This window comes from Scomber scombrus, chromosome 15 (genome assembly GCF_963691925.1).
Source record: "Scomber scombrus chromosome 15, fScoSco1.1, whole genome shotgun sequence".
Lineage (NCBI taxonomy): Eukaryota > Metazoa > Chordata > Actinopteri > Scombriformes > Scombridae > Scomber > Scomber scombrus.
This window is the reverse complement of record NC_084984.1, coordinates 27,554,589-27,576,439: the sequence shown is the minus strand read 5'-3', so window position 1 is coordinate 27,576,439 and position 21,851 is coordinate 27,554,589. Positions and strand designations below refer to the sequence as shown.

General features: G+C 39.1%; 1 protein-coding gene across 1 annotated transcript; it reads right to left on the bottom strand.

The window, feature by feature from the left end:
• Positions 1-130: 130 nt before the first annotated feature.
• On the bottom strand, positions 131-20,625 carry LOC133995512 (stromelysin-3-like). The gene is made up of 8 exons (XM_062434932.1): positions 20,515-20,625; positions 11,881-12,164; positions 5,862-6,005; positions 1,639-1,772; positions 1,293-1,507; positions 940-1,144; positions 378-638; positions 131-266 (listed from the first exon to the last, which is right to left on the bottom strand). The coding sequence occupies exons 1-8, from the start codon at positions 20,623-20,625 to the stop codon at positions 139-141; spliced, it is 1,482 nt and encodes a 493-aa protein (XP_062290916.1). The 3' UTR covers positions 131-138.
• Between the last annotated feature and the right edge of the window lie 1,226 nt (positions 20,626-21,851).

The following is a 21,851-nucleotide window of genomic DNA, read 5'->3' as shown; positions in this document are numbered from 1 at the left end:
TTTTGATTCATCTTAATGAAATTCATCAGCTTTCAGTATATGTTTAAAATAACCAGAATGTGATGTATGTGATATTAAGCTGAAAAATCAACCTACTCCGCTTCAGAAGTTTACCAGATGTACTGTATGTGTTTGAACTTATATGGCCCGCATTGCAGAGCAGCCGAAGAAATCCATGCCAATGCTGCGGGGGTAGCCTTCTAGGACCTTCAGCCCCACAGGGTCAAGCTTCCAATAGTGCATGCCACTCAGGAAATTGGCGTAGCCTGTCAAAGGGGTAAAAAAAGCAACAATCAGCTATGTGTTTACAATACATTATAAAACAACCTCCAAAACAAATATGAATATTAAAATGTTCCCCTCATCCCAGTCCTCACCATATTTGTCCCGAAAACCTGCGTCAACATGGATGGGCACTCCTCCCCACTCGTGGAAGTGGCGAGGGTGGGCACTAGAGATTCGATTCTCCTGAAGGTTGAAGGACCAGTAAGAACCGGACTTGAAGAGGTAGACTTTCTCAACTTGGTCCTCTTCCCACTTAATGGCTGCTTGGATGTCTGTTACAGGAAGACCCAGCTGCCGCACTGAATCTGGTCCTGTTATCTTCCTCTCCGCATCAAACACCCAGTAGTGTTCACCTGTCACCATAGGAACGTAGAACCCAAAATTTGGAACCTCATTTACCTGAATTTATTTCACCATCAGTTTCGTTTAAGGTAATGCCCTAATCCAGAACAAATCATTCACAAATAAGAAAAGCAATATTTTCATCAATACTTTTTTTCACTTTTTTGATATTGAGCCCCTTTGTCTGATTTTTAATTTTTTAAAATTTAATTTTATTTCAGTATTTGTATTTTAAATACCATTTGAACCATTCACATACACGTTTTCGGCATCAAACACACTTTTCTTGTTAGTTTCTCTATTATAACCAACCTTGGAAGAACCAGATGTTGCCAGACCTGTCTTCATACGCAGCATCAACGTGGTCAGGAATGCCCCTCCAGTGACGTGAAGCCAAAGCTGGATACCCAGGCTGTAGCTGCCCATCACGGATACGCCAAACATACTGAGACCTAAAGAAGAACAACTCTCCCCTGATCATGGACACGGCATCAAAGGTTGTTCTGCAGGCGTCCGGCTGAAACACAACAACATACACAGCAGGGGAATTTGTGTGTGTACATTAACATATGAGATGCAAAAATTAAAAAAAAAAAACTGGTGAGAATTTTGAAAACAAACAGAACATGTAGCTTTGAGGTCCAATACCAGTATTATTGTCTCACCACTCCAATGCCAATCTCATTGGTCTCTGACATGTCGGGCGGTATGTGCGGCGGGGGGCCGTACAGATACTGGATGCCTCTCTTGTCGTCCTCGCTCAACCGCAGCGGGTAGGAGCTGCTGTAGAAAGGACTCATCACAGCCTCCGGCTCCAGAGAATGCTGCAGGCCCAGGACATGTCCAAACTCATGAGCTGCCACTTGTAGGAGATCTGTGCCTAAACAAATAAAGAGCCAGCGAGACTAAAATTAGCTGATGATTGGTTACTCTTTAGTAGAAGTTGCCAATTCAAAGAATTAGTTTTAACATAAAGCTCAACCTCTGTTTACCTTAATGTTTTACACTCACCCACATCGTTGCCCACAGTCCAATCCTCATCATAGTCAAAGTGGACTTCTCCCTGTCTGTGTGTCCGAGGGAAATAGGCATGGGCAAGGATTCCTCCAGGACCATCAAATGGTAGGTCGTCACCATGCCAGTACCTACACAATCACATCTGTTATGTAACAATCCAGCTGGAAACCCAGCTGAGAGAATGAAAAGCAAATATTATTTAAAACTGCATCATTTAAGGTGTCTGTTTTAGATTTCACAGTTCACACTGCTACGTCTTCCTTCTAATGAAACACACAGTAGAGTAACCATGTCCTCTGTGAGTGCTGAAACCTGAACATTACACCAGTCCAGGAAAAAACTTTCCTTTGACAGTTGCCAAAATGTACATGAACAAGGACAAACCTGCAAGTATTCAGCTCTGTCTGTGAGCACTCACGTGACTAATGAACTGAAGCATCACATTTCCCCAGTTTATTTTAGGAGGCATGCATTTGGATTCCTTGATATGCTTTTATGAAGATTATTTTTATAGCATCTTTTCTTTTCAAGCAAAGTTCAGGTTCTTGTAATTTTGGTAAGGCTTTGGATCACAACCCTCAACGTACAGCGTGATTATTCCCAGTTTACAGTGTCCTACTAAGCAACACAGCTCAGCGAGCAAGTTCATGACCGTTATATACTGTGCACTAAAAAAACATCATAAAAATACTTTTCTACTTACTGTACTCAGAACTACAGAACTCATTAATTCATCTTCCCCCAAACTTCCAAGCTTTATTGCTCAGTAATGGTCATACAGTAACCTGTAATGATAGATCAAATGCCTGGTGGTTAAGACTCTCTTTCAGTTGTGCTTTGTACAATGACAATAAAGACTTTCTATTCTATATATATATATATATTGTTGCTCAGTAGGTCATATAAACTGTATACCAGTGATAGTATAATAGGTACTCATTACTTAGTACCAAAGTACTAATAATTGCCAGGTTTTCCCCTCCTTATTCCGTAACTGCACATCTTGTTCTCTTGTGCCTACATGTATGTATCATTATGTACTATGTAGTGTTAGTGCTTCAAATTTACACTGTAGATTTGGAACGACTCCACTGTAAATACCAGCAGTCCCAACTGATACTTTTCCTATATGTGGACCAAAGATGGTGTCATGTACAGTACACACAACAGTAAACAGAATCCCATAACTGACAACAGTTCAGGAATTTGATTGGTTTAAAACAGTGGTCTCCAACCCTGCTCCTGGAGAGCTACTGCCCTGCATGTTTTAGGTATCTCCTCACTCTAACACACCTGATTCTAATAATCAACTCGTTATCAAGCCCTTTGACGAGCCTCAGCTGCTTGATAACGAGTTAGAGTGAGGAGATACCTAAAACATGCAGGGCAGTAGCTCTCCAGGAGCAGGGTTGGAGACCACTGGTTTAAAACCACACGTCCATATACTAAACTCATTCTCGGCCATGTGCAGTATGTGTGAATACCTATTTTGACTGCTGTGTTAATAATGTTTGTTTTTTGCTTTCATACTCTTATTTACCCTGTTCACAAATGAATCCAGATTCAGTGATACATGTTTTAAATTGTTTCAATATGCTGACGACATGGCCTTAGTTGGCCTTCTACAGAAGACAGACCCAGTAGGTGAAGCTGCCTATCTGGCCCACACTAAGGCCTTTCAAACATGGTGTGGTAATAGTCAGCTGGAAATTAATGTGGGTAAGACCAAAAAAACTGATATCTGTACAAAACAGAACCAGTTTCACTTAATGGCCAACAGGTTGAAACTGTGGATCATCAGTTCTGGAATCCCAGCTGAACTTCTCTGAAAATACTAATACTTTTTAAGAGATGCTCACAGCGACTTTAACTCCTCAGGAATCTGAGCAGCCTTGGAGTCAGTCAGCAGATTTTAGAAGTGGTGTACAAAACAATTATTGAGAGCATTTTAACTTTTCACCTTCCTGCCTTGTACGCTCACCTACACTGTAGATCTAACAACTAACTGTCCAGGATTGTGTCAATGGCCAGCAAATTATTGGCAAACCTCAAAAGGCCTTGTCATCACTCTTCACTGAAAGGACAAGGAGGGAAGTGAGGAGCATGTTAAAGGTTTCAATCTTCTATAGAGCCAGTTTGAGCCTTTGAGCTCTGGAAGACCCTACAGAGTTCCTCTGGCTACTAAAAATCCTTCATTCCAAGTGCTGTCAGCATCCTGAACACAGCAGATTGACTGATGAGATCCAAGCTACACATATGAACTGTTTTTAATGTGGAATGGGACCTTTTATGTTGTATGTCTGCTTTTATGTTGTCTCCTGTTTGGTGAGCCCAAGACCAATTTCCACTTTGGTGGACAATATTGCTTTATTCTATTCTATTCTATTCTATTTACATGTTCTTTGTTAAAGGTGCAGTGTGTAGAGTTGCATGGCATCTAGTGGAACAGACTTGGCAGAAATAGAATATATAAGTATGTTTTCTTTATTATATAATCAGTTGAAAATGAAAATGATTGTGATGATTGTGTTTTTGTTACCTTAGAATGAGTCCTATATATCTATAGCATGTCATGTTGCATCGCCATGTTTCTATAGTATCCCAGAAGGGACAACCCAAATACTGGCTCTAGAGAGGGTGTTTCGCATTTTTCATGAGTGCCATGGCCACATTACATTCTCCTGTACACTTAAAGTGAGAGATGGAGGGGTATTCACTTTGCTGCCATTTGAAACCTCATTGCTACTGTAGATGCCTACTAAATCCTATACAGTGCACCTTTAACCATTACATACTGTTCAGGTCAAATTTTACCCATTTGACATTTGACAGCTGTAAAAACACCCCACATATCGTTCTTTTACTTTGAAATTTGATGACTTTTCCCTAAAGTGGCCCAAAATGCACAAAAATTAAAATATTTTGAAATGTTTTACTTACTTCCGGGTCAAATTTGAGCCGTATCAATTTACATAGTGAAATGAATAGTTGATATTTTTAATAAGATAGTAGTTATGAGGATTTCTTTTTATGATGTAGCAGTGAAGACTGATGGCTCTAATGGTTATACAATAAAACCCACACTTCCATAAAGTTATAAAATACATTTACATCATTTTTGCTATGTTATATTTTCATGTCTTAGGTCAAATAGGACATGATATTGTGTGATAGGAGATGTTTTGATGTAAAACCTAAAAAATACACTCTCTCTGCTCTCTGAAGGTTTAATCACATTTATTGATCAGATCCACTATTGATGCTTTCTAAACACATCTGTAGTTCAACATTTTTTTCAACACTTTTTATGAGGGCATTGTTACTGCAAGGGTGTAGAATACAGCATGTGAGGGTTAAGTGTTGGTTAACTTGGAGGAAGGCTACAAGCTGAAATGCATCACTTTCATTATAGAGTTGCTTTCAGTCCTACAAGGAAGGAATGCTTGGGTTGATGCCCCTCAGCAGTTTTGGCAACAACAAGTTCTAATCAGTTTTTATGATTATGAATCTGGGGATCAGTTGCTTAAGTTCATCAGCATCCACAGAGCTGCCACCTGTGCTCATTCACTCACTCACTTACTCACTCAGTGGCTGCAATAATGAGCAGCTTGTTTGTTTTAACCTTTTTCTTATGTTTTCAGTCAAGGGAAGGATCCAAAGAGAGTATAAATAACAGTGTGAGGACCTCGCTTTCTCTTTAAAGCAAATATATAATTTAAGGTTTAGCTTCCCTCCCAACCCAGTATTTTCCTAACACCAGTGATGAAAGCGAGTTATTAAAATAACTTGTACAGGTCAAGACTCAAACTGGAAAATGGGGCTTGGCAGAGTGGTTATGAAACTATAATGTGGGTGCGAAGTTGTTATGACATGGATGTATCGTAAACCAAATTCCAAAGTGACTCATCTGACTTAAAAAAAAAAAAAAAAAAAAAAACGTAGCTGGAGGCACGCTATATTAATCTTGCCAAACAAGTCCTGTGTTGCATTCATTCATGTTTGTAAAATTCACTCGAGCTGGCTTGGGACACATCTGGTTTAGTTTTTTGACAAAAAAAAGAATCCAAAAGATTCAAGTTTGGGTCAAATCATGGAGATCATCTGGTGAGCACGGACAGCTGCCAGCTCAGCTCTCTGATATCATTAAACAAACATAAAAAAAAATGCCTACAAACAAAAGAAGTGTGTCATGTTGCAGGCTGCGCAGCCTTCCTTACCTGTTGAAGTCAATAAGGATGTCAGCCTTCTCATTGTTGACCTCACTGAACCTCAGAGGAGTCACTGCACTCCACACAGCAAACCCTTCCTGTAAGATACGCCGCACCTTGTCCTCACTCATCTGCCAGGGAAAACGTTCAATCCTATTGGACACACACACACACACACCATTATGCTTTATCAGAGAAAACATTTTTTTTTTTTTGGCCATGTTGAATTCCTGCACAGGCTGACTTTCTGTGACTTTTCTTTCTCTTTTGGTGTAGATGCAACAACCAGCACAAGCAGCACTTTGTTTGGTATTTTCCTGACCTTGAAGCTTGTCTGGCCCATCTGTGTGATCATTTGGTGACCATTACAGAGCCACTGTTCACAGGAAGCTCATTATTTATCAGCGGAAAGCCAGTTGTTGTGAGAACCATATGCTGTGTGATTGCTGTGATTTTATCATCAAGTGCAAACTAAGTATGTACTTTAAATTATGAAGGTACAATAGTGCCATATACCCAAAGAAGAGCAGACTATGATTTGCACTTTTAAAACTGTAATTCACAAACTTGTGAAAACGCATCTTAGAGTTTGTAAAAAGTGCACCACAGGATTTTCATTTGAGTCTTCCTATTGGCGCGCTCAGTTGCCTCATCCTTCTCGTGTGATTTTTGGCAGGATTCTCGCAGATGGATATGAAGGTAGAATAGTGCCATATATCCAAAGAAGAGCAGACTATGTTTTGCACTTGTAATAATGTGGTTAAAGCATTAACGTCAGTCAGCTTTATGCTGTATGAGAAGCTTCTCTTTATCTGCAGCATCTGAAGGCAGCAGGACTGATATGTTGATTAGAGAAGTGCTGCTCCAGGATCTGTACCAGAGCTATCTATCACACACATAGACTGTATATAAAATGGACGTAACATCCGTGATGTCACCCATTGGTTTGTGGACTGCTGCTTGGAAGCGAATAGTATCGGATCTGAGCAGCGCCATCTTGAAAATGTCAGGTGCATGCTGGGTAAAAAAAAAACACGGATTCTACTTATATGGGCATCAGGAGGAGCATGAGGTACCTTCCTGAACCTGTGAACCAATCAACCTGTCAATCACAACGTAGCCACGCCCGAATGCATACCCTGCTTTATCATCACATATAAAATCAGGGAGGCCAACATTTCACAAATGAACATCATACTGCATTGAAGAAGGCTTTAAACTAGCGATTGAGACCATAAACACATTTTGAAAACGTTTACTGAGGTTAGAAATCAAGTGAGAAGTTGGTGAATTATCCATTGACTTGTATAGAGACGGAAGTCCTTTTGGCACCAAAACGGTCGCCCCCTGGTGGCCTTTTGATAGAATGCAGTTTTAAGTTACTTCCGCGTTCGCATCATTTCAGAGGACCCGAACTCCCCGCCTGATCACACACAGTCATTCATTGTATTTACATTCATTAAATCAGCTGATGACACCAGGCTGCTACAGAATAACCACACACACCGATACACACATCACACTGGTCTGTTAGAACTTGATAATCTGCCTCTTAATGATGAAGACATCAGGTTAACGGGGCTCACTGTGGCCTCTTTTCCAACTTTACTTTTAAAAGAAGTTTTTCTTGTATTATTCTTGAGAAGCATTGCAACATTAATGATTAAACTATGTGACCATTTACACAGTGAGATTCATTAGTTGATTTATGGCTAAATTAGAATTCCACTTGCTGAACCATTAACTCTCCAAATGTATAATTAACTATGTTATCATGTGCAGTATAGTCAATCTTCCTGATATAAATCCATACTGCTTATTGCTAAAAAAGTCTTATACAGTCGTGATTATATATTTCATTGTCCTACATACTACAGATGCTAGATTAACTGGCCTATATTTTCCTGCTAATGATTTGATTCCTTTTATGAAAATTGCACTGATATGTGCTTCTTCCCATTGAAAGGATAAAAGTTTCTTCAAACGATTGATTATATTATACAATTCAAGGTTCAGCGATAACACAAGCCAATTCCTGTAAAATCCTCAGATGTATTTCATCTGTACATGGTGATTTATAGATATTATTCTGTAGAGGAAAGAACAGAGTTGTAGCAACAGGGTTCTGGGTTTGAACCTGGCCCCTGGCTGGGGCCCTTCTCTGTGGAGTGTGCATGTTCTCCCAGTGCCTATGTGGGTTCTGTCCAGGTACTCAGCTTCCTTATGACTCTAAATCCCCTTTAAGTGTGAACGTAAGTGTGAATGGTTGTTTGTCTATTATATGTGAGCCCTGTGATGGACTACCCAGCCTCTCACCCAATGTCAGCTGGGATTGGCTCCAGCACCATTGCGACCCTCTAGAGCATGGGTGGTATGGAAAATGAATGAATGAATAAGTATTCTATAGAAGCCGTTTTGTATCACCAGTAGTTATTATAAAAACCCTCTATTTGATGAACTTCCAATCTTGGCAAGTCAGGTATATGTCCTTCAGGTTCATTCATATCAATCCTCATCCTTTACAATATGTTTGTTTTTCCTGCTGATGTTTTAATTTTCTTCCTGTACAAACACAGCTGCTCTGTTGTTTTTTATAACCTAAATCCGTTACATCCACTTGTTAATGTAGTTGTTTTAACCTCAGTTTAAAAGCCTAACCAGGGACAGGTGCTGTTGCGTTTCCTCTCTTTATGTACCTATATTTATTTGAATTATTAGGATTGTCCCTCTAATAAACAAATGTGAAACCTCATTCCATGAATCCCAGTGCATTTGATTATGAAATGTCTGCACACAGTCAGTTCAGTTAAAGCTGCACTTGGTAAGTCTTATAAAAGTAACTTTTTGTCATATTTGCTAAGACTGTCACTATGTAAAGACAGCATTACATGAAACTAGTAATCTGTAAAAAAAAAAAAAAAAAAAAAAAACAGGTTCATTTAGCCCCACCTATTGCTCCTACTGCAAATTGGCAAATTGCCAGAATCCACCAAGACCGGACAAAAAGAACCAATCAGAGCCAGGATGGTGTCTGATGGAGTGTCTGACAGCTGTCAATCACTGCTCACGCACACAGCCCCCTCCCCCTTCCTCCTCAGCTCGGGAGAGCGGCTTCAGGAGCGTAGAGAAAGTAATGGTGCAGCAACAACCATCAGCAGGACAAAACTACCGATACCTCCGTTACCAACAACAGCATACATGGCACATCCATGGTGGTGTGCCGTCGCGCGCACGTCAGCCTCCTCTGGGGGAGGGACTTTGGAGGCAGAGCAGGAGTGCAGCAGAGAGGGAGGGGGAGGGATCTGAAAGTTGTACTTCTTCAAATTTGATGCTAAGTCCTCTCTCTCCTCAAAGTTACCGACTGCAGCTTTAAGCTTATGAATCCTGATACTTTGTAAAACTTAAAACAATTCTCAACATACATGTAATGTGACCATTTTCACACTTCTCCCTGTACATGGTTTTACTTTCATTTCAAACCAGTTTGTGCCAATTGTTCAAACTTCAAAAAAGCCATACTCAATAGCATCAAAGTGAGCTTATACGCACACATGGGCGGTCACAGTGTTAATCTGCTGATACTGTGTTAGCAGACAGTGGTTAGAGAATGCACTCTCTTATTGTTCAGATGTGTGGACGAGCTCAGACACGTTGGACAGGATGTAATCTGAATCTCTTCACCTCCGGCAAGCATCACTGACTCCCCTCACTCCAAAGTGATGATGAGCTAGCTGCTGCTTTAGGACAACTCGTGTCAAAGATGTAAATGAAAAGATAGCAGAGTTTGAACTAATTGCCTTACTGTGTACTCACTTAAAATACATAGTGAGTTTTACTAGTGTTTCTTCTCATTTGTGCTGCTGCTGGAAATAAGGTTGATGAGAGAAGACTGAACCAAAACAATGAGCTGAAAGACGCTAAAAGCTCCTCATGGCTGAGGGGATAATAGTTAATACACAGTGAAAATGTACCAAAAATTGGGCGCTTGGGTGAAATTAGGTCATGTTTTTCACCTGATATTTTACATGTAGGGTAGCAAGTTTGTTTAGCCCATAGACTGTATATAAAATGGACGTAACATCCGTGACGTCACCCATTGGTTTGTGGACTACTGCTTGGAAGCGAAAGGTATCGGATCTGAGCAGCGCCATCTTGAAAATTTCAGGTGCATGCTGGGTTAAAAAAAAACACGGATTATACTTATATGGGCATCAGGAGGAGCATGAGGCGCCCTCCTGAACCTGTGAACCAATCAACCTGTCAATCACAACGTAGCCACGCCCTAATGCATACCCTGCTTTAGCGTCAAATATAAAATCAGGGAGGCCAACATTTCACAAATGAACATCATACTGCATTGAAGAGGCTTTAAACTAGCGATTGAGACCATAAACACATTTTGAAAAAGTTTACTGAGGTTAGAAATCAAGTGAGAAGTTGGTGAATTCTCCATTGACTTGTATAGAGATGGAAGTCCTTTTGACACCAAAACGGTCGCCCCCTGGTGGCCTTTTGATAGAATGCAGTTTTAAGTTACTTCCAGGTTCGCATTATTTCAGAGGACCCAAACTCCTCGCCTGGTTTAGCCATTATATTTAGGTACAGTTCACATTCAGCAAACGTTTGGCTAAAGTAAAACAAAGCCACGTATTGCTAAGTTTAATTAGTTTATTGGGTTTAGTTCTGACTTTTATAAGTCATGTATTGTCTTTCTTTGTTACTTACCCACCATGTGCTCAACAAACAAAAAGAAGAACCAGCCAACTACTTCCTGTATTTATACACTGGTGATATCAGTGGGTTGGGCTAAGCATGGGGGGTTTATTTTACTCAGTTAAATATTTGGTTTAGTATCTTTGTGATTTATTGTTGTTTTGGTTTATAAGGATAACGTTGGGAATGATGGGTGGTAAACAGTGTTGACTGATACAAGTGCCATTGTTGAGTGCCAATTTGTAAGGGTTAGGGTAGAACACCCCTGTAGTAATGGTTTGGCCTAATTGAGTGGAGGGCCTATTTAAGGGGAGAGATGTAGGTTTAAAGGAACTCAGAGGATGAGGGTGTAGCTGTGTGCACATGTTCATGCCTTAGTTGAGTATCTTGAGTTAAGCCAGTCCTTTTTCGATTGTTTGTATTCTTTTCATTTTTGGATATGCATTCTTTGTGTTGTTACTGCGGACTGAATAAATCAGTTTTTACACATTCAAACAAGAGTCTGCCTGCCTACCACCTTCCTTGTTGCTTGAGCTACACTACTTTACACAGTTTTATTTTTTAATTCCTGACACTGGCAAAGAAAAACCACCAGTTTTTCTTGAATGTTTCCAACCCAGTGCCCACACATAGCTTACATACTCGGTTACAGTGTTGAGGATCACATTGCACATCTGTTTGTTATCCTATTTAAATGTTTTGTTGATTTACCACACTTTTTATAGCAACAGATGTTCAAACTGTTAACACAAGCTCATATACACCCACACAAACAGAGTATTACACATACTGACTGATACAGAACTACCTAATAAACTAATAAATAAGTGTTTACTATAACCATTATTAAGTACAGGTACACTTTTAATAATAGGGTGATTCCAGATTTGACGAGGCAGCCGGTAAGCCTTCCTCTCTACTTTGGGAATCTACAACAAGCTACACAACAACTTTTCGTGCAAAGTTAAACTGTAAACACGCTTTCATGAAACAATTGGTGGTTTGCTATCTCCACCCCCCTACCCTCCCAGTTTTACACACCCGGGGTCCTTACTAAACTAGAGCCATCAGCTTTGTTTTGCTCCAGCATAATGAAGTGCACTCAGACAGAATGGGTTTGTTTCTTTGGATGTCATGACACCCTCGAGCCAAACTGCAAAGAGACTGTCTAGTAACTGTGATTGGAGACAGGCAGACTTTGATAGTCTATCTCGTAGTGTACTCCAGTAATCGCTGAAGAAAAAGATGCATGAAATATTTGTCAGTCTGGCTTTCCTCCAAATGTACCTCCAGGCAGAAAGTTTGTGTTTCTTACTTGTAAGTGAGGTGGTTCTTCTCCCAGCGCCCTCCGAAGAGTGCAAATCGCTTCATTCGCTGCTGTCTGCTCAGTGCTCCCTTCTTCTTCCTCTTCAGGTTTAAGTAGGACAGGTTGACCTGCGTTAAGGAGGGATAGTCCGGGACTCCACAGCGAGGACGCTTCCAGAACTCTGTGTCATTTTTGGGGGGCAGCACAGACTTCAAATGGTACTCTTCATTGAGAGTGTCTTTTTCGTGTCGTCCCTTTTTCAGACCGACGTGACTGTGGCGATGAGGCCGTCCCTGCAAACACAGACACAGTCAATGAGGACAGATAATCTGTACTGTGTGCTTTAAATGAATGAATTGTTTTTATACAGCACTGAATTCTATTTACTTCAACAGTGATTACACTACATCTTCCATACAGAGCAATTAAGACAGAGTGGGAACTGGCTAATGTGGATACACACTGGAAAGCAAGTTACAGTCCTACAGAGATGTAGCTTCAGCATCAGACTCAACCTAGGACTGCAGTAGACATGCAACTAACAAATACTGTAATTATAAATGATTCGTCAATTTCTTTTGTTTTGTGTATAAAATAGTGCCACAATTTCCCGGAGTTCAAATTTAAATTATATTTGTCAGACAAACGATCCAAAACCCAGTAACACTTCATATATAACAAAAAAGGTGCTTCTCAAACTGGAAGCAGAGAATGTTTCTGTTTGATTGATTTAATAGATTAATTGATTAAATAAAAACAATGAAAAATTGTTGCGGATAGTTCTCTGTAGCTTTAGAAAGACTTTTCTTATTGTCTCAAGGAACTAGGGAAATAAATTGATACCAAGTAGTATCAAAACGTCTCTCTTTAAATGATACCTGCAATTGATCCTTTTTGTACCCAGAGCTAGAAAATATGACTTTTATTTGTATGGACTAACTCACAGCCAATCAATGCAAGCGTTCTTGGATTTAATGCGACATGTGATTGGTCCACTGCCACAGCAGCTACAACCCGTCTGTGGTGGTGAAGTCGTGGTGAGTTTGAGTTAGCACGCTTAGCAGTTCAGCAGCCAAGATGCCACCTAAACGCTCTAAAGTGTGTCTACACTACACGCCTGTTACACCAGATAACAGACAGAGACCTAAATGTAGAATGGGTATAGAATGAAGTACTCAGTTGGTATCAGTATCACTTTAAGGGTACTTGGATTGGTACTGGTATTGTAATGTCTTCAACGATACCCAACCCTACACAGAACCAGACTTTTGATCCAAATAACTGGTCCACATTGTTCCTGAAGTGCTCACGAGCCACACACACACTTTTCACTTACAGTCAAAAGGTCCAAACACCATCATTTGTTTTGAAGTGACATATTTGCACTGGCAACATTACAATGACTAGACAGTCTCTTGACGATATGATGGTGACCGCACCAAAACATTGACTCAGCAATGTGCGGAGACTCGCTGTGGGAGATTGCATCTGTGCAGGTACTTTTCTAGTAACTCCGTCATTAACCATCAGGCACAAAAACTCTTTGTTCTTGTTCATGAGGGTCTTTGCTTTGGTTGTAAATCTATGGGGCCAAATTTAGGTAGGACTCACAGGAAGCAGACTACACTATGATGATGATATCAATCAATCAATCAATCTTTATTTATATAGCGCCAAATCACAACAAAGTCATCTCAGAACTGTACTCTTCAGGTTGTTGTAAGTTTTTTTTTAAAGTGTCATTTCCCTGCAAGTGTGTGTGCACAGCCTAGGAAATAAATGTTCCATACATTATCTTAGCACTATCATTCAGCCCTTTACAAGTGCATTTTATCATTTACTTTTACAGTTTCATCATTTGACTCAGATCCAATTTGCTGGCTGCAGCAATCTGATTTAAAACAAACACTGCAGGCAGTCACCTGCTAATGTTGACTGATTGGATCCTTTAGGGCTTAAGGGATTGCCAAACATTGATATCATTTGAGGATATTTGGCAATAAACTCTGAACTCTGATGATCTTAGTTTATTGCAACATCTTTGGACTCCATTCAAACATTATCATTTTCCTCTTGATTGACTTTGTGCTGTTATAAGGTCATATAGTTATTGGCTGAGTTGATTCAAATTGCCTGATGTGTCAGCTGGACCAGATGTCACTGATTTACAAAACCCAATAATGTGTATCAAAGGAAAATATGAATCAGCAACATTTATTTTCTTTTTGGTCTAATGTTGCCTTTAAAAATACATTCAATTTGAACTGAAAAAGTGACGCTGCAGGTTGTAAAACCAAATCAATGAGCTGAAAAAGATGTTGAAAAGCTCTGTGAAAGTGAGGGGAACTATGGAGTTGGTGATATTTTCCTAAGTGACCACTTTTGATCCATTGTTATTGGATCAGTGACAAATAAGGGTTGGCAAGATGAGCAATTCAATAATATGTTTAAAATAGTTTTAAAAGCAGCATCAAGTTTGTTAAAATGTACATTTAGTATTTTTGTTGCTTTTATGTCCTTTGAAATGACATTTACACCATTTTTTACCAAAAGTAAGACTGAATGCTCCTGAAAATATCAAATATTACATATTTTATCACCTACAGTGTATTTAAGTGGACTTATACTAATAATGACTTCATTTAAAACATGTAAATGTTTCCTGATCTCCATGATTCCCCAGATTAAATGTAATATTTAGAACAATTGTATTCTATTACCTTTATTTAATATAAAAGTTATAATGTAAGATCATGCCAAACTAGTTGATATGATGTTTTATTGAGAATTTACTGTTTTTAAGCAAGTTGAATTATTTGGTACAAAGTTTTTATGGTTACACCACTACTATATTCTCTCAAAATGGATTAAAAGCAGAAATTTGATGCTGGGTCCACAAAAAAAGAATGTGTGCAAGTTATTCATACGTTTTATTTCACTTTAAATTTGACTAAACCACATGGTCACAAAAAAACCTCATTGATAAGAAACTCTGAGAGCGGTAGTCAGATCTGACAGTGAGAGCTTGTGAGGACAGCAGCTTGTAAGTGTCATAAGTGTCATAAGGACTTCACTGACACTAATCTGCTAGTGTCAAGTCAGCTATTTAGTGAACAGTTTCTATTCTGCTGACTTGACAGTTTGAGGTCAGCAGGGTCGGCTATTACACCAACCTATGATTGTTGGTGCATTTCAAGTTCAGAGATGCTGATTGGGACATTTTTTTAGACAAGAAGACAACAAGTTTGACCACAAAGAAAAAACAGTCGCTGAGTACGAGCAAGAGGGTGGAAATTATTAGGTGAGAACCATCCTGGGTAATGCTGAATCATTGTCATTCATTCTGGAAAACATGCTTGCGTTGTTTTTTTTTTACTCTGATGTCAGACCACCAACAGTTTGACTGCTTTGAGCTACTGTAATCAAATTATTGTCAGAATGAACCTGTGATATATGAACCTACACGAGAAAAGTCCCACCCACCGTTAATCTGCCAGCTCAGACAAACACCTGTGCTCTTTGTTCTGTGAAACAAACAGGATTATTCTCTCTTCACAGACAAAACTTCTGTTCAGCTTTGAGTTGCGTTAATGCTCGCAACCTCTGCAAGCCCCCCATCACTCACTGCAGAGTGTAATTAAACAGTCAAACGTATTGATTCATTATCTTTCATGACTGTAACACAAATAAGATGATGACAGAGAGGACTGGCATGCTTAAGCAAATCTTCCAAAGTGCTCTAATATGCAAGGATTATGGCTTAACACAGATGTTTGTTCAAATAGTTGAAAAATCAAAAAAAGCCACGCTGGCCCTGAGACAGCCTTGAAAAACAACAAGGCCTCTGGGAATGAGCTGAGATGTGTCATCTGGGTCAAATCCATCCTTTCATTATGCTGTCTAGAGAAGAGAGGAGTGTCTCACTGCTTCAGGATGGATCATTTATGTGCCATAAATCACACGGACCATCCTTACCACAGCCAAATATGTCTTATCAGAGTCTATACCATATATACTTACATACATTTCTAATCAGGGTTTATGAGGCTGGGACATATCTCAGCATGCAAGGGACAAAATAGCAAGAAAAGCATTATAATACATCTCTGATTAACCATGTGTAAGATTGATTTTGACATCGGAATGGCTTTGAAGGCTTAAAAAAAAGTGTTTTGGTTCTTGTTACTTCATTTGGATGTTTGAGCCTCACTTTGCAGAATGATGTGCAGTTGTTGTTTTTTTACAGTCATCTTCTTCTCTGAGTAACACCTACATTCACCAGCTGCGTCAGAACTTGTTTAGAAGTTGAATTGCTGTCCAGTTTACACATTGTGTGATGTTGGAACTTGAAGCCTCCAGTACACAAACACTGAAATGGACTTTACAGTAAAGCAGGATACATCTTGCATCCAGCTGTTAATCTTTGGAATAAATATTTACTTATTCATGGATAGAGATATGATGTCATTAGGGTCATCTGGGTTTTCCCGGTCGTGTTGATGTAATCAGGGTAATCTCCTCCAAGTGAGCTTGAGTCGTTTTTAATAGAAAGCATAAATTACATCTAAAGGTGCATGAAATAAAAGAGCATTTTTGAGTGTCTAATGAAAGAATCTAATGAGTTGCATTATGGGAATTGCAGTGTTTTTGGAATCTTATATTATCTTATATTATATTACATATTATATTGTATGAAATTTAGGACTCAATGTTTCTCTAATTTAACCAAGGTTAGATTAATACCCCCCTTTCATGCCCCCTTTCATGCCCCCTTTCACCCCCTCATCATTTCTTTCTTTTTTCCAATTGGATAAGACTGTGTTCGGGTGGAAATCTCATAACTCTATATTTCATTTTGGATATTTTAGGTTTCTGACAGCGACCATAATTATCAACATCGAGAGAAAGAGTCAAGCCTTGTGTCGTTTTGCTGTGGAGCCTGACAGTAAAAAAGTGCATGCTTTTTTTCTCCCATCATTTACGGGCCCCTTTCTACTCAAGGGCCCCTAGGCACTTGCCCAGATTACTTTCATGGTAGATCCAGCCATGAGTTTAACCCATTATAATCCACCTATGTTGAGTCCCATAACTTTATGGAAATTCAACACTAAATCACTAGAGTAGCCTTTTCATTCATAATTACTAATATATAAACTCAATATATGCTATTATTTTACATTATTTTAAAATTGGTTTGCTCCAAAAAGTTAAGTTTGATGTTTTTTTTTCCCTTTCTGACATCACATATACTGTGTATGTTTTGTATCTGCTTGTTCTAAAGCTATATGATGCTTACGCTTTTCAGTGACATTTCAATGGTTGCATCAGTTCATCAAATTCAAATTGTTATGAAAAATGAATTTGACATGCATTCATATGCATTCACTGTATTTTATATACATTAGTTGTAAAAAAAAAAAAAAAAAAAAAAAAAAATATTGAGACTAGAGTTGAAAATATGGTTAATGATTATTGTCATTGTTTCTTGATTGATCATTTTGTCTATAAAATGTGAAACTTTTTAGAGATGTGTTTTTTTCAAACGTGTCGTCTGACCAACAGTCCAACGATGACAAAAAAGCAGCAAATGTTACCTCTGAGAAGTGACTGTGTGCTTCACAGATGACTGAAACAACTTCATTATTAGAATAGTTGCCTATTAATTATCTGATGATCGACTAATCTACTAATCGTTTCAGCTCTAATTCGGATCTTGACCGTAATTGAATATAAACGTACGCTGGTTCGAACAAAGCTTCGAAGCTCTCGTGCACAACGTGAGTACATAATGATGGACCTGCAGGTGGATCTGACAGGGTTGAAGAGGTTTTAACCACTTCAATAAAGTTAAAGCCACGGTCTTAGCTGAACTGATTAGGCTGCTGTATTTAAGAAGAAGTGACAGAACCGAGGCAAGTGTGTGGGCAAGTTCTCATTTAAAAAAGCATAAACACAAAGTCACATGACGCTGAAACAAAGCTTTTCCTATGTTGGGGGGAATCCAGGAGATGGAGCTAACATGTCACTACAGGACATTGTGGCTGTGGTTGTGGACGTGCCCGAGCTTCATCCCAATTTAAGTGCTAAGCCCCGTCTACAGAGTAGAGCATTGTTGTTTTATTTAATAAGTGGCATCTGTTACATCGGGGAGTCTTTGTCGATGTCACTCAAACGTGTAAATACACAGCGTGCATGCAGGTACGAGCATGCACACGACAGCAAAAATGTGCACCACTATCAAACGCACACCGGCACCCGAATCTTATTTTACAAACCTCCGTTAAGTTGCATGACACGGACTGACCAGGTGTCTGGAAATTCCCTGTTCAGTCATGACATCAGGGTGTCTGCACCATTACACGTGGGAGTGCGTGATGAAAGGTTTTCGAGGATGCTGATCCGACATTATTGAGAATGACTAACTTTACGACTCGCACCGACAATAAGTGGAATCTGATCTGGCTCCCTTAAACCGCAGCACTACAAACGCGATATGATCTGCTCCCACTAACATTTTTCCGGCAGATAAAAACGTAGTCCAAACTTGAGATAAATAATGTGCATGAGTTCTTTCGAGGATAAACACCTAACCGCCAAACCTCCCAGATATCAGCAAGTATTTTGTGTTTTGCACATGAACTTGCTGATTCCGAGCGGATGGAATGTTTGTAGGATAAAGAGGTTCAGCATGAGTGGATAAGAGACTGATCCTCCACTGTAAACACCTCTCAATGAGCCTTTTAGTTTAAGTAGCCGCTTTGTAGATTTTCTTAGGGGGGGTTTTCATATAGTAGCTGTAAGAGCAACTTCTTAATATGCCAATAAACAGATTCATGTGTGGTAAACACAAATCCCTCCCTGTTTGTCACAAAGTGTTTGACGGATTGGCTTCATGCAAGCTGTCAGCACTTGACTGTGCGTTAGCAAGATTAATCTGTCAGCAACAAGACTCATTTGGCCATCAGGATTAAGCGCTTACATTTCAAGGATCATGTGATGAATACCGATGTTTGCTTGTGTTGCAGCATGGTCCTCTTTGGCTCTTTGGCTCTTTGGCTGGACTTTTTTTTTCTTTCTTTTTTTTTGTCTTGCAGAATCTAAGTATAAAATGCAAACAGTTCTCAGTTCCCGGCCGTGTGTTTGCCGTGTGTGCCTTTTTTCTCTAAGTGGCTCTATCGGCTGTTTTCTCCTTTTCCGCCTGAGTCAGCAAACAAGTAGATTTTTTAGCTTCCACAGGCTGCCAGATGACTTGCCTCTGCCTGCATAATGCGACTCTCTCCCCCACACTGTACATAGCCACACCGGAAAACCTGGCCTGGCATCAATCAAGCTGCAGAAGATTTTGGAAATGCAGTGCAATGACATAACATGCACAATGATTTGATGGGGTTTTTAAAAAATTCTATTAACTCTATGAAGGCAGTATAAACACTGAAAATGCATCACAGCTACAGGACCACTGAACTCCTCAGAGTTGATACTCCTTCAAGGCACCGGGTTTCACATCTTTAATAGCATATCAGCAAGATAAATCAAGCTCATTATGAAGTGGAGAAGCATTCATAGTGCATAGCAGACATCTGTTTGAATTAACAAGCCTTGCATGGAACTGACGGGGGTTTGAAATTCTGCCTTTAACCCTTTCATGCATAAAGCTGTTTTCTTTTATATGAATGGATTTTGATGGCATAGTTACACTTCAGCCACCATAGTGGATACTAGTGCGTCATTCCATACACTCCCACTTCATCTGCAGTAACTTTTCTGGTTGTAAATCAGTTGATTTATGTTATTATTAATTAAGACCTTTTTTTTTTAAAGGATCCTGACTGAGGTTATCATTATTCATGCATTAAAGGGTTAATACAACCGAATGCAAAAGAAAGTGGAGCACAGTTTCACTATTTTTAAGCAGTTTTATAAGAAACATGTCATGAAAGTGCTGACTGTGGAACATTACACCTCTTTTAAAGCCCTTACAATGGTTTCCTGTCACTTTCTGTATTGATTTAGATTTTTTTTCCTATAGTTTTTAAAGCACCTCATGATCTGCATCACTTATCTGACATGCTTTCAGTGTATGAACCAGCACAGTCCGTCAGCACCAGTCTTTTAGTTGTTTCAATGTGCAGGAAACACTATGATGAAGCAGCTCTGTGGATCTAGAAGTACTGATATAAGCCTTGCTTTTTAATTAGAATTATTATTGCCATTATTGCTTTAGTTTAAATATATATTTATTTTATTCATTTTTCAATTGTTATATTCACTTTTACCAGTGTTATTTGTCTACATTATCTCATATTTTTTATTTAATTTTTTCATTCTTTCAACCTGCTTTATTGGTTATATTATCATTATTTCATCATTTCTGTTTCTCTGGTGTAATGCACTCAGTTTCTTTTATGTTGACATTTATGATGTTTTATTACCAGCATGTCAGTCATCTTTAAAACACTTTGAACTGCTCTAACCTGCGAATAACACAAATAGTCTGTGATTGATTGACTGATCAAACTAACACATGACCTCTATCTTTAACTCCATCTCTCCGTTCCTGTCATACACACACCTCACCGCATCGTGCACGGAGCCGTGTGATCATCTCTGGCCGCTGAACAAGCTTCTTTTTTTTTGACTCACCTGTAGCTGCTTGTACCTGCTGGCGGCTGTCCGGTCGAGCGCCGGTAGAGAGTGAACGCAGATCAGGATGTGAAGAGGTAAGATGCTGCTGCACAAGAAGACAGCCCGCATGATGTCCGCACAGTCCCAGGCTGACAGGAGAGTGCAAAAGAAACACGGAGCAGGAGGGTCAATGAGAGCTGCTGCTGTGCTGAGGAGGACGGTCAGTGTGTGTGCGTGTGTGTGTGTGTGTGTGTCAGGTGTGTGTATGCGTGCGTGCGTGTGGTGGAAATGAATGACGGCAGTTGGATCTTATAGGCTACCGAGGGATGTCTTTGTCTTCTTCAAATGACACTTTTTACGAGCTCCAGAGTGCTCAACTACACTTCACACGTCATTTAACCCCTTTTACTCCAGATGTGCAACGACTCATGGAAATGAAGGCAGATGATAACACAAAGATAGATAGATAAGTGAATGGCAGTAATAAAGAAGTTGTTTTTTTTAACTTATCTAAAACTTCTTCTTGTGCAATTTAGTCCAAATTATAAGAAGAAAAACAGATAAAGGTGTAAAGTTGGATGAGTTGGTGCGTACCTAATTATATCAGAGTTGATGCTTAGTGGGAATTTACAAAGATTCCTAATAAATTCGACTCTTGGTAATGTTTTAACTAGCAGAAACGTGGTTTTCATTGTGTAGTTTTTTATGTGTCAAACACATAAAAACCTATTAGAATGTTTAGTCTTTTCATTTGGTAGAATACAGACAACGTGCTCATTGTAGAAAGATATTCCTTTATTAGTCCCACAGTGGGGAAATTGACATTATAGTAGCAGCAAGTGGATAGCAACAAATAGAAAGAGCATCAATAGTAGTAAAAAAATATAGTTTAAAAAACTTCATTTGCCCCTTTGTAGTTTGACACACTAAAACTAATTATTTCTAATTAAACTCATTCTTATAAGTTAAAGAAGTGTCTAATAACTTATTATTTTTTGTTTCTGTTTTTCCCAACAATATGTTCTAAATGTCATCAGCCTCTTTGTAAAATGTCCTAAAAAGTCATCTTAAACACCTGTAAATGACTCCAAGGAATTAATATAACATTATAGGACTTGTAAAATAAAGTGTTACAGATGTTCTTATTATTGTTTAACTGTATCTTAATGAACATTTTTGGACCAAGTAAATTAGGAGTCCGTAGCACTAACCAGGAGACAATACTAACGGATGATCACAATATCTTCCATTATTTCAAACGTTTAATAGACTATTTCAATGTGATATAAATTACATTGTGTGTTGTGAGACATGCAGGTAAGAGTTTTATAGTTTAAGGATCCGAAAGCAGAACT